The 12038-nt window shown below is 43.7% G+C and overlaps 1 protein-coding gene and 1 long non-coding RNA gene across 7 annotated transcripts in view; one reads left to right on the top strand and one right to left on the bottom strand.

The window, feature by feature from the left end:
* The window catches only part of MCF2L2 (MCF.2 cell line derived transforming sequence-like 2), a 207151-nt gene extending 201342 nt beyond the window's left edge, over window positions 1–5809 (top strand). For all 6 annotated transcript variants that reach the window (XM_083739151.1, XM_083739155.1, XM_083739152.1 and 3 more), the window contains 2 exons: window positions 1173–1276; window positions 2705–5809. In XM_083739151.1, the coding sequence (XP_083595277.1) occupies window positions 1173–1276; window positions 2705–2805 (205 nt within the window). In that variant the 3' untranslated portion in view covers window positions 2806–5809. The remainder of the gene's footprint in view (window positions 1–1172; window positions 1277–2704) is intronic.
* Window positions 1–12038, bottom strand: part of LOC310845125 — a 34621-nt gene that overhangs the window by 4915 nt on the left and 17668 nt on the right. The gene's annotated exons all lie outside the window — the stretch shown is intronic.

The raw sequence follows: 12038 nt of genomic DNA, 5'->3' as shown, positions 1-12038 counted from the left end.
ATCTTCTCACCTTGCTTTCTCCACCTCTCTCCTTCGTTGACAAACTGACCACTGGGGACATGCGGTGGAACATAGTACTAAGTCTCCCATTCAACTGTCACAAATAAATATCTCCTTGGCGCAAGATAACATTGTCCCCTTCCCCTCCATCAGCACACCCTTTAAAACTGTTCTAGGGGTTTCCCTGACCCTCTGCAGCATGTTTGGCGAGGGCACAAGGTCCACTTGGGGAAGAACGGAAAATCCATTTGCAAAAATGGAAATCCTTGTGCTAATGAGATGTGGAGGTTGAATACCACCTACTGGGGAACAGGTAACATATCTCAGAGTGCTGGATATGGCAAAAGGGTGTCTGGAAGTTGATCCCCTACCCCTGGGGTCTTCAACATGGTACCTCCCTTTGTGCTTACCAAGCCTCACTGCCCCTTCCAATTTTATTTAGAATTGAGGGGTTTGGGCTTTTTCTTTCTGGTTGAGTATGGAGTTGCGGCGAGTGTTGCTTGCTTCCCCCTCCATAAATAAAAAAGAAATAGTATATGCACAAGCCTTCCAACTATTTTCATGGAGAAATCTTGACAGGGGGTTGTGAACCAAACAGCAAAATGTCACAATTGGGGGCATATTTCCGAATGCATGGGATGCTGGTGGCGCTATGGGTTAAACCACAGAGCCTAGGACTTGCCAATCAGAAGGTTGACAGTTTGAATCCCCGCGACTGGGTGAGCTGCCGTTGCTCGGTCCCTGCTCCTGCCCACCTAGCAGTTCGAAAGCACGTCAAAGTGCAAGTAGATAAATAGGTACCGCTCCAGTGGGAAGGTAAACGGCGTTTCCGTGCGCTGCTCTGGTTCGCCAGAAGCAATTTAGTCATGCTGGCCACATGACCCGGAAGCTGTATGCCGGCTCCCTCGGCCAGTAAAGCGAGATGAGTGCCGCAACCCCAGAGTCGGCCACAACTGGACCTAATGGTCAGGGGTCACCTTTACCTTTACCTTCCGAATGATTGAAAAATGACTGATCAGATTTGCCCTGTTTTTGTCCTCCAACGCCCCTCTGTAACAAGCTTCTTTGTCCAAATCCGGGGATATTCTAGGAATTTCTTTGGAGGCTACAGCAGTAGCGGCATTACTGAGGGAAAAAGATGGTGATTCTATGTATTTCCTTTGAACGTTCAGGTTAGTGAAGAAGTTGGTTTCTGAGAAGACGGACTGGGTCCCTTCCAGTCTGCTGCAGCCGGCAGATGGCGACACCAGCAACATCCGCAATATCAGCAACGCAGGTAACCAACATTTCGCAGTGTTTTGAAAGCTCTGTTGCTGTTCACTTTCTTAACAATCACTGCTATTAACTCTGAACATTATTGTGCAGTAGGAAATTGCAGGAGACCTTTGAGAGCTCTGTTTCTTAGCTAGGAAAGAGATCTGTAGTCTTATGGTTTTGTTTGTTCAGGCATGGCCAAACTTGGCCCTCCAGCTGTTTTGGGACTACAATTCCCATCATCCCTGACCACTAGTCCTGTTAGCTACGGATGATGGGAGTTGTAGTCCCAAAACAGCTGGAGGGCCAAGTTTGGCCATTACTATGTTTGTTTGTTTATTGGATTTCTTACAGACTCTTTACCATAAAGTCCCAAGACGGGTTACAGCAATATAAAAGTAAATCAGCTAAATCAGAAAAATTGAGCGGATGCTAAAAATAAATCCCAGGTTATTTTATGCATAGAAAGCTAACTAAATAAATATTATAAAAGAAAAAGAAAAAAGCAACCAACAACAACAATCAGTTGTCAAAAGCAGGATAAAAAAACTGTGTCTTCGGCATATGCAGCGAAAGCTTAGAGCAGGCATCAGCAAACTTTTAAAGCAGGGGGCCGGTCCACTGTCCCTCAGACCTTGTTTGGGGGGAGGAATGAACGAATTCCTATGCCCTATAAATAACCCAGAGATGCATTTTAAATAAAAGTGCACATTCTACTCATGTAAAAACATGCTGATTCCTGGACCGGGCCGAATTTAGAAGGCGATTCGGCCGGATCCGGCCCCTGGGCCTTAGTTTGCCTACCCATGACTTAGACTTAGAGGCTGCCTCAGAGAATGCCTTTTCCCAAGCCACCACCACTTGAACTTCTGAGGGCAGTGGCAATACCAAGAGGGAAATAGGTAAAGGGACCCCTGACCATTAGGTCTAGTCGTGGCTAACTCTGGGGTTGCGGCGCTCATCTCGCTTTATTGGCCGAGAGAGCCGGCATACAGCTTCCGGGTCACGTGGCCAGCAGGACTAAGCCGCTTCTGGCGAATCAGAGCAGTGCACGGAAACGCCGTTTACCTTCCCGCCAGAGCTGTACCTATTTATCTACTTGCACTTTGACATGCTTTCGAACTGCTAGGTGGGAGGAGCTGGGACTGAGCAATGGGAGCTCACCCCGTTGCGGGGATTCGAACCTTCTGATCGGCAAGTCCTAGGCTCTGTGGATTAACCCCAGCGCCACCCATGTCCCAAGAGGGAAATAGAGAGATGTTAATCAGAAAATGCAGAATCTAGAACTTAGATTCAGCTGCAGATGAGGTCTGAGATGGTTGCAGTGGCCTTATCTTTCATGAAACTTGGGATCCATTTGGTGGGTGGAAAATCGTTATGCGAATATACCATACCCAGCATCTCTACAAGAGAGTTCCTCATTACCAATAGAGATGCGTTCCTCTTTCAGATGTCTACGGTGGTACCTGTAGCACAGCACCCACAAATTCAGAAATGAAGGAGAGCGAGCTGACGAGAAGCTTAACAGCTGAACAGAAAGCTGGGAGTTGAACACACATTGACACATTTCCTCAGGACTCCATCTTCTTCTCTACTTACTGGTGGACGCTGGACCAAATCGCCTTTCCCACAAGCTCTGAACTTAAGAATTCTGTGAAATTTCATCAGCATGGAACATATTTTTTAAAAATTAAAAAAAACAAAAAACCAACAACTCGCTAATCTAGGAAATATGGAGGATAATGGAAACTTCAGAGGTATCTTAGAACTTGACAAATGAATCGACAGTATGCTTTTTTATACTGCATTTTTGGAACCATTGAAAAGGGTGTTGCCTAAATTAGGCTGACAGCATTGAAGGCCTTCAGCTTTGTGGCTATGTTGGTTAAATACTGGACTATTTAAAGAAAGGTCTGCAGATTCCACAGGTGATATTCTGTTGCAGATGCCATCTCAAATTCCTCCATCCATTCAGATCAGCTGCTCAGCCTCTCCTCAACCGCAGGCTTGATTTCCTCAAGACAATCATGGTCAGCAAGAACAACGGAAATAGGTTGGGTGAAGAAAATACTGTTCCTGAACCTGAGCCAACTAGGACGCCTTTGCACAACAGCAAAGGATGTGACCTGCTTTGGGATACGATCTTCTGTCCACAGAATGTTTTGAGTGGTGGCTGGGAAAAGATGGGCATCTTGGGACGAGTTAGGCAAAAGCAAGGAACGGTGACTGTGAAGACAGTTATGGGGTTTGTCTGTCGTTTCAAGAGGGTGCCTTTGTTTCCCCCAGTTTATGATTGAGGGAACATATCCTCTGCATTTGGTGCTGACAATTCTGTCTGATGCTGCCGTTCAGGGCTCCACACTTCATTTTGGAACATTGTCATATATGCTGGGCTCTTGAAGAGTATACATTCCTCCCCCCCCCAAAAAAAAATTTAATCCTTCCCCCATGTGATGTCCTCTACTTGTTTAGGTGCTTGCAAATGGACCTCCGGCTGATGAGAATTTGTGGTCATCTTAAAGGCCTGTTGCCATGCCATCTTATTTTGAGGAAGACTGTGCCATCCCTCTGCTGCAATGGACAATGTCACAATTTCCCCCCTCCCCCCTCTTTCAAATCCCTGAAACAGAAGGCACTTCCAGAAATATATAAAGGTGTTTTTGCATGAAGGCATATTGATGGTGATTGGGAAGCGTAGGTCCCACAAAGCTGCTATAGTTGTGTGATGTTTGAAATGAATTTTGGTCTAGGAATAGGGCTACTTGATGGATGCTGTGTGTAAGGCTGGTAAACTGAGAAAAATCCATATTAAGTCACCTCCGCTGGGCATCTAGTCAGTTCCCCAGGCAGCTGCACCACATGATCAGTGATCTCTGGCAATGGTGCAAAGCAGGGTTGGGGCAGGCATGTGCTTCTTGTGTTGCTGGACTCCAACTCCCATCACCCTCAACCAGTGTGCGCAGCGATTGATGGGACTTGTAATCCAACAATATCTGTAGGGCCACGTGTTACCCATTGCTGGTGCAAAGGGTGCTGGGATGCAACTCTCAGACTGCATGCTGCTTGAATGACCCACCCACCCATCAACTGCTTGTGCAGTTGGGCTGGCTCTGGCTGTGCTGTGGGGGAGCAGCCCAGAATTTATGTGAGTGCTACACCGGCAGGAGGGCTTTGCAGAAAGGCTTCTTTGCGCTGCAGTACCGTGACTGAAATTTTAGGCCATTTCCACAGAAAATTCCTCAGCAAAATAATTCCAGTTTAAAGTGTCTGTTCTGCTCCCACCTCTGAGCAATTTTCAGTATGCAGATTGAATATCTGATATGCAGCCCTCAACCAGTGGAAGTAGTACACTCCAGCACACATTTTTTAAAAAAATCAGAAACAAAGATGGAGGAGCAAATTAGCCTCCTGCTGGTGAAAGCTGGCATGGCTTTGGATAATGCAATTAGGCCACCTTTGGATTTCCTTGCATGTAAACACAAGCCTAAAGATGACATAGTTAAGAGCTGGTTTCCACGTGTAGCAGCAGCAGCAGCGAATGCCCTAAAAACTTGCCCATGATGCCCACATTCTCATGGCGAGAGCAGCCTGCAAACAACCGGAGTTACACAGATATCCAGCTGCGTCCCATTGCTGCGATTGCAATAGCCTGTTTTTCGGAGGCTGCAACAGCAGGACTTGCATGCAAACAGGTGTATGTGTTGCTTCCGATTCACACGGCACTTCACCCATGTAGATGTGAGCCCATGAATGATTTGTGTAGCAAAGTCAGTCAAACGGCCATATTTAATAAAGTAGCACTCCTGCAAAATTGCAGTCGCTGATTGGGAGATGTTTATGATCATCAGTCCCAGACTTCTAGAAATTCCATTGAGGTGTCTTCTGATTTCTGACCCTTTAGTTGAAAACATTATTGGCCCCCACCATGTTTTCCCTCTCAGCTGAAGGAGTCTCAAAATATGAAGCTTGATTGTTGAAGTGGAGACAGGTTTTCAAAAATGCAAGAAAGCTACCAACTTCTGTGTATTTTCTACAATGCTCCATAAAGCCATATTACATGATTAATTGCACATCATAGCAGCGGTTCATACTCCTGATCCCCCTTGCTGTCAGGGGACATATGCATACAAATTTGGTGCCCTAATTTCTTTAAAAAGAAACTTCCCATAAATTGCTCCCTCTTCCCTACATAAAGGAAAGTGTGTGTGTTTGTACTGGAGGGTGATACGGAGACATCTGGTGTCCAGATCTGATGTTAAGGATGGGTTTAGACTAAATCAGAGTTGCGTTTCATTGGGATTCTAATACATGCATACAGACACAGGTGCCAATAGAATTTCAACAGGGTCTTCAAACAGTTCTATGCTGTTGCTTCTTATCCTTGCCCCTCCTCTATGAAGTGCAGCCATTTCATTTGCAGCTGGGATTTTCCATGCACAGCCAAACGAACTATAGACAATCTTTCTTTCTGAACACCGTAAGCTACTATATATTACGCCAATTGTGTGTGTGAGAGTACTTTATTTTGCAAATAAATTATAAGTCCTTTTCTGTTTTTATAATGTATGAGAATAATACTGGGATGTGTTGAAAAGGGGGAAATATCTACCCACAGAGAGAGATTTGTGTGCAAGAGCAGGCTTTTGTACACACAGCCAAAGCCATCCACATCATTCTCATTATCTGAGTCTCAGTGAATGAGTTAGGTAGAACTTTTCGTGTGTCATTGTTGCACACAGCTAGTTGCACATGACTCGAGCTGGATTGAGACCTGGAACTTTATGGTTTAGGCTCATTATTATTATTTTTTAAAGAAAACGATCAGAATTTTTTTATATTAAAAAAATCATGTTCTAGGTGGCCCATGCTAAGATTTGCCATATGTGCTGCTGATAAATGCTTGGGGAGGGACACAAGCAGCCCACAGTTCCTATACCACTTGCAACATCAACCTTGGTGGTTTGCCAGCAATACAAGGAATTTGTAACACTACAAATGCTAAATGTCAGATTAACATAACCAAAACACTTAATTAACACTTAGCACAAGATACCTTTTCCAGTTTTATTGAGGGTGTGTATGGAATAGGCACAGAAGCCTTTTCCAAAGCAAGAAACGTATGTGACATCACTCTTGCTAGGGCACTTTCAGCCTAAAGATATTATGTGCATTGCCCCAGGGAGTCTACGTAAAAATGAAAAATAATATTAAATACGGTTGGGGGAAAATATGCACGTTTGATTTTTACTTTTGAAGTAGCATGGAGAAAATGATATAATATGTCGATTGATTAAAACCAACATACTTGCAACATTGGTTTTAATGAGTCTACTCTGAGTATGATTTAGTTGGATATTGCCTAATCTACGTTTGGAAAAGACAAGTTTGTGGAATGTGGGTTTGACAGACTCCTAAAGCAACGGTTCTTGGACTTTCTAGTAGCTTCAGGAAGCCTTTAATTTACCAGCTAGAATGCCATGGGGAGGCATGTTTGAAAGCAGGGGTAAGGGACATGTGGCCCTCTGAATGTTGCTAGACTACAACTCCCATCATTCCCTGACCATTTCTGCTGGGGCAGATGGGAATTAGAGTTCAACATCAACTGGACGGCCACAAGTTTCCCACCCTTATTCCAAAAGATTCTCCTTGGAGACGTTCTAGGCCACACACTCATGGAATCATAGAATTGTAGAGTTGGAAGGGACCACAAGAGTCATGTAATCCAATCCCCACCAATGCAGGAATCTTTTGCCCATTGTGGGGCTCGAACCTGCGATCCTGAGATTAGGCGTCTCATGCTCTACCAAGTGAGCTATCCTGTTGCATCTCACCATCATCCTGTACAAACTGGGACTGGAGCCTTGACCACACCATTGCTCTGAACAGTGAATGCACATTGCTCTGAACAGGGTCTGCTGGCAAACATTTGCCATAATTGATGTTCTGACCAAGAAAGAAGAACCCCACAGTCCCCTGGAACACAATCCGATAACCACTGCTCCAAGGCATGACACCATGTTATGGATCTTCAGAAAAGGCATTCCCGTGTGTTTATCTAGGAAAGGCAAGCAGAAGTAGGAAGGAATGTCTCTACTGGGTTTCTCAAGAGTCCAAAAAACAACAACAAAAAAAAAACAAATCTCTTAATCTCTTTACACCAGTTGTATGGTGCAGAACCACTCAACAAGAGGGTCAAAAACACTGGGAGATGTGGGGTTGAGGTGGCTGCCCCCATCATCACACCTCTCACTAAGCATAAGATTTGTGTGTTTCATTTCGAACTGATTCAGGGCATTAAACACACACACACATACACATAGCATTTCCTTAGGTATACCTAAGAACTGTGAAAGACATCTGGAAGCTTGAACAATCTCATGTGTTGGTTTAAGATTGTGGTGTTTCAAATAATCCTCTGCTGTATTTCGTACAGCAGCCAGAGATATTGTACTGGAACCGCTGCTAAAAAAACAAAAAACTTTCTTCTGTAATTGCTACTTGGTCTGAGACGTGTAAGTTACCCCTTTTCCACATGGAGGGTAATGATGTTATTTGTAGTTTGTGGTTGCTGGAAGAGAGGCCGGTGGCGAATCACAGAAACTGCTCTTCTCTCTTTCCTACTTTCTTGTATCAGGACCGAATGTATGAATGTACTACAGAATATGTGTGTTTGTGTGTGAAGCTGGACTTTCTGTAAATAGACCATTATGAACTGTGTAAAACCAACCCTTTGTTTGAACTTTATATGAATTATAAATACTGTATTACAAAATTGCCTGCAAAACGGGTTTTTCAGCCTTATTCTGATTATTACTTGTTTTTAAATGCATAACAATAAGGAGTGCAAGTTTGCACATGAGAGTAGATGGGACATTAACAGTGTAGATGCAATTCTTGGTTAATTAAATTGCAGGTGGGAAGCCTTAGCAACTTTGGGAGTATGGGAGTCAGATGGGGGCAGGAAGTTTAACACTTTCATGGTCATGATTCTGACAAAATCTCCTCTTTGAAGCTGCTAGTTGCCTTTTAATGGAAGTCCTGTTGGCATCAATGCATGTGCAGAAGCGGCTGAATCACGACCCGCACGTGCGCAGATGCGGCGCTGCGGGTTGCGAACGTGCCTCCTGCACGGATCACGTTCGCAGCTTCCCCTGTATTAAAATCGCCAGGACACTAGAAGATCGCAGAGCAACATGGATATCTTAGGAACTAGGATAACAGAGAGATGGTGCAAATATAAAGCACCCATACAAAGAAAAGAAACCAGCACAGAACTTGATAATATGGAGACAACTTACAAGTTCTGGTCAGCTCCTCTGAAAAGGGATATGGGACAGCTGCAAAGGGTTTAGAAAGGGAGATCCAAAATGGCCAAAAGGTTTAGCAACTCCCGTGTAATAAAAGGACATTTGGGTCTTTTTAGTTTCAGGCTGGGGGGAAGGCAAGTAAGAGGGAACATGACAGAGGTATAAAATTATGCTTTGTGTTGAGAAAATGGACAGGGAGAGATCAAAAATACTAGAAATCTGGGCTGTCCGTAGAAGCTGAAAGTTGGAAGATTCAGGACAGACAAAAATTAATAAATAACTATTTGCATGCATTCATTTACACATGCAAGAGGTTATTGTTGTTGTTGATGATGATGATCATTTATTAAATTTGTATACCGCCGTTCATCCATAGATCTCAGGGCATTTCACAACATAAAATACAATATAAAAACACAAAATACATGATAAAAACAAGAACAAAAAACACAAACCAATAAACCTCTCTCCTCCCCACCCCTGAACCCATTTAAAAGGGGTCTGTGGTGTTAATCAGCCAAGGCCTAGTTGAAGAGGAATGTTTTCCCCTGGTGCCTAAAGGTGTATAATGAATGCGCTAGCCAAACCTCCTTGGGAGAGCGTTCCACGAGCGGGGAGCCACTGCAGAAAATAGTTAAAACACCTTCTGCAAGGTGTAGTGATGGCCGCTAACTTGGATGGCTTTAACAGAGGATTAGACAAATCCATGGGGAATAATATCTGTAATCCACTCTGGCTATGCTCTGCCTCTACAGTTGGAGGCAATAGGTCTGTAAATACTAGTTGCTGGAAATCACAAACAGTAAGAGCTGTTGTTGCACCTAGACATGGGCATGGCCAGGATTTTTGTTAGGGAGGGGAGATCTTTTTTTGGGGGGCAGAGCCTCAGTTAGCTATGAATTTTTATTGATTTGGGGGAGGGCAGCTGCCTTTCTCTGCTCCGCCCCCTTGATGTTGCTACTTACTATATGCGCCAGATTTACTGTAAGGAACAGGCTACAAAAGCAGGAGAATTAAGGTTGATTCCAGATGACCAGTGTGTTGAGCATTCACCGTATTTTTCGCTCTATAAGACGCACCAGACCACAAAATGCACCTAGTTTTTGGAGGAGGAAAACAAGAAAAAAAATATTCTGCATCTCAGAAGCCAGAACAGCAAGAGGGATCGCTGCACAGTGAAAGCAGCAATCCCTCTTGCTGTTCTGGCTTCTGGGATAGCTGCGCGCACACATTTCCCCTTACTTTTTAGGAGGGAAAAAGTGAGTCTTATAGAGCAAAAAATACGGTATCCCTTTTTGTTTGCACAAAATTTGCAGGGAAGTTATACAACACCTGCTGTTTATTGAGCACATATTCCGATTTGTTGGGGGGCAAGGAGTGTTAAACAAAGTTGTGTTAAGTAGTTGTTATCCCACACTTTAAAATGCATTGTCCCATCACTTTCCTTTCTGTCATGTTTGGGGTAGAGGCAGGTTTGTTGTGCAAGAGCTCCAAATCCAGTAGGGTGAACCCCAGCTGCAAAATAGCAACAGCCTGGAAGTGTGGAATAATAATAATAATAATAATAATAATAATAATAATAATAATAATAATTTATTTATACCCCGCCCATCTGGCTGGGCTCCTCCAGCCACTCTGGGTGGCTTCCAAAAAAAAAATATTAAAATACTGTAATACATCAAACATTAAAAGCTTCCCTAAACAGGCCGCCTTCAGATGTCTTCTAAAAGTCTCCTAGTTTTATGAATGTCGGTAATACAAAATTTGTCCACTAGGGGGCTACAGAGTTCTTAGGAAATATCTTCTCTTTGTCAACAGGAGGGCTTAAATAAGAGATCTGTTTCTACCTCTCAAAATGCCCTTTGCCTCCTGTGCTAAATTCTGGCAAAGAGATTTCTGGACTACAAGCAAGGTAGCTGGTTGTGGCAGTTGTACTGCAACTTCTCTCTCTTTTTTAAACAACAACAACAACAACAACAATCTTTCATTTCTTTTCCAATTTCTGAAAATCCCTGCCTTCCAGGATTTCTGGGTATAGAAGAAAAACAGGTCAGTATGATTCCAGTCTGAAAACGCATAAACTCTTTAAAGGGGCATTAAAATGGAGAAAGAGATTGATAATAACTTGAAGCGAGATACTTATGAACCGCATCACATATTCTCCAATTGCCGCTATTTACCAGATATAAGGGAAGGGGGAGAAATTTGATTCAAGTTACATTCAAAGGTGAACTTATCAAATCCACATTTTCTGAAGCTATATGACAGTCATCCTTCAAAATTCGCACTTTTTCTAATTTTGCAATATACCGTAGTTCTTCAGCTAAGCAATGTTTCCAGAAATGCTTATCTGAGCAAAGTGAACACATTAATGCATATATTGGTGAAAACATCACACAAAAATGCATTGTATTCGGGGAAATTGCTTACAAAAATGTGTACATTTGTTTCCTGGCTTGGAAACAGCCTGCATTTTTATAGCAGAAGTACACATATAAAGATGCCTGCATGATGCATTAACTCTCGCATCCGGTTCCCCTCATTTGCTAGCCAGATGCCTCCAGGGAGCTCAAAAACAGAGCAAGGTGGCAAAGTGTGTTGAGCATGCTGGCATTCAGTGGCATCCTCTGAACCTTGAGGTTGCTGTTGTTGGCATCTGTCTGTCTCGGGAGACAATGGAGGAGTGTGCCTTCAGGGGCAAAGTCAAACTGCTGGAGAGTTACAGCGCCTGCTGTGGCTGTAGAGCCCAATACAGGAGAGACATGTTTTGTTGCAGCTGGGGCTGATGAAGGTGTCCAGTTGTGCTGCTGCAGATGCACCATGGCCTTTCTTCTCTCTGCACTCCTTCACCATTCCTCCTCTTGTCACTGCTATGGGATGCATGACCTGTCTGTCTCCAGGCACTGCAGTCGTCTGCAGGGGATTCCCATATAGTGGGATTAATGGTGCCCACCTTCATGTCACATTTGCAGGCATCTTTGTGTCGCAGAGTTTGTAACTTGGAGTGCCACGTAGTCATCATGACTTAGGGTGCTTCCAGATGACCTGTTTATTGAGAATTTTTCCTGCTTTGTTTAGTGGGAGATTAGACAATATTGGCTATTTAATTAGCATTCATTCTCACTGTTTGCAAGGAGGTTAGATGATGTCACTTCAAAACAAGTGTTGCCCCCCATTTTCCCAGTGCATTTTCCCAACTCCTTATCACAAAAGGCCCAGTGTTTGGGGTGACGTTTGTTGTGCGAAACCTCCCAGTCAATTATCATTGCACAACCTGAATTTGCCAGTATGTGATTGAGTCCCACCCCAAAATAGGTCTGATGCTTCCCTTCTTCCACTCCATCCCTGATGACCTCCTCCCGATTGCAAAAGTTGCTGAATATAAAGTGTGCAATACCACTTTAAACAATCATGCCTTCCCCCAAAGAATTCTGGGAGTTGTAGTTCATTAAGTGTACTAAGAGTTGTGAGGAGACC

Source organism: Podarcis gaigeae, assembly GCF_964106915.1.
Source record: "Podarcis gaigeae genome assembly, chromosome: 5".
Taxonomy (NCBI): domain Eukaryota; kingdom Metazoa; phylum Chordata; class Lepidosauria; order Squamata; family Lacertidae; genus Podarcis; species Podarcis gaigeae.
Note: the sequence above shows the minus strand (reverse complement) of the source record. Positions and strands in the feature narration are given on the sequence as shown.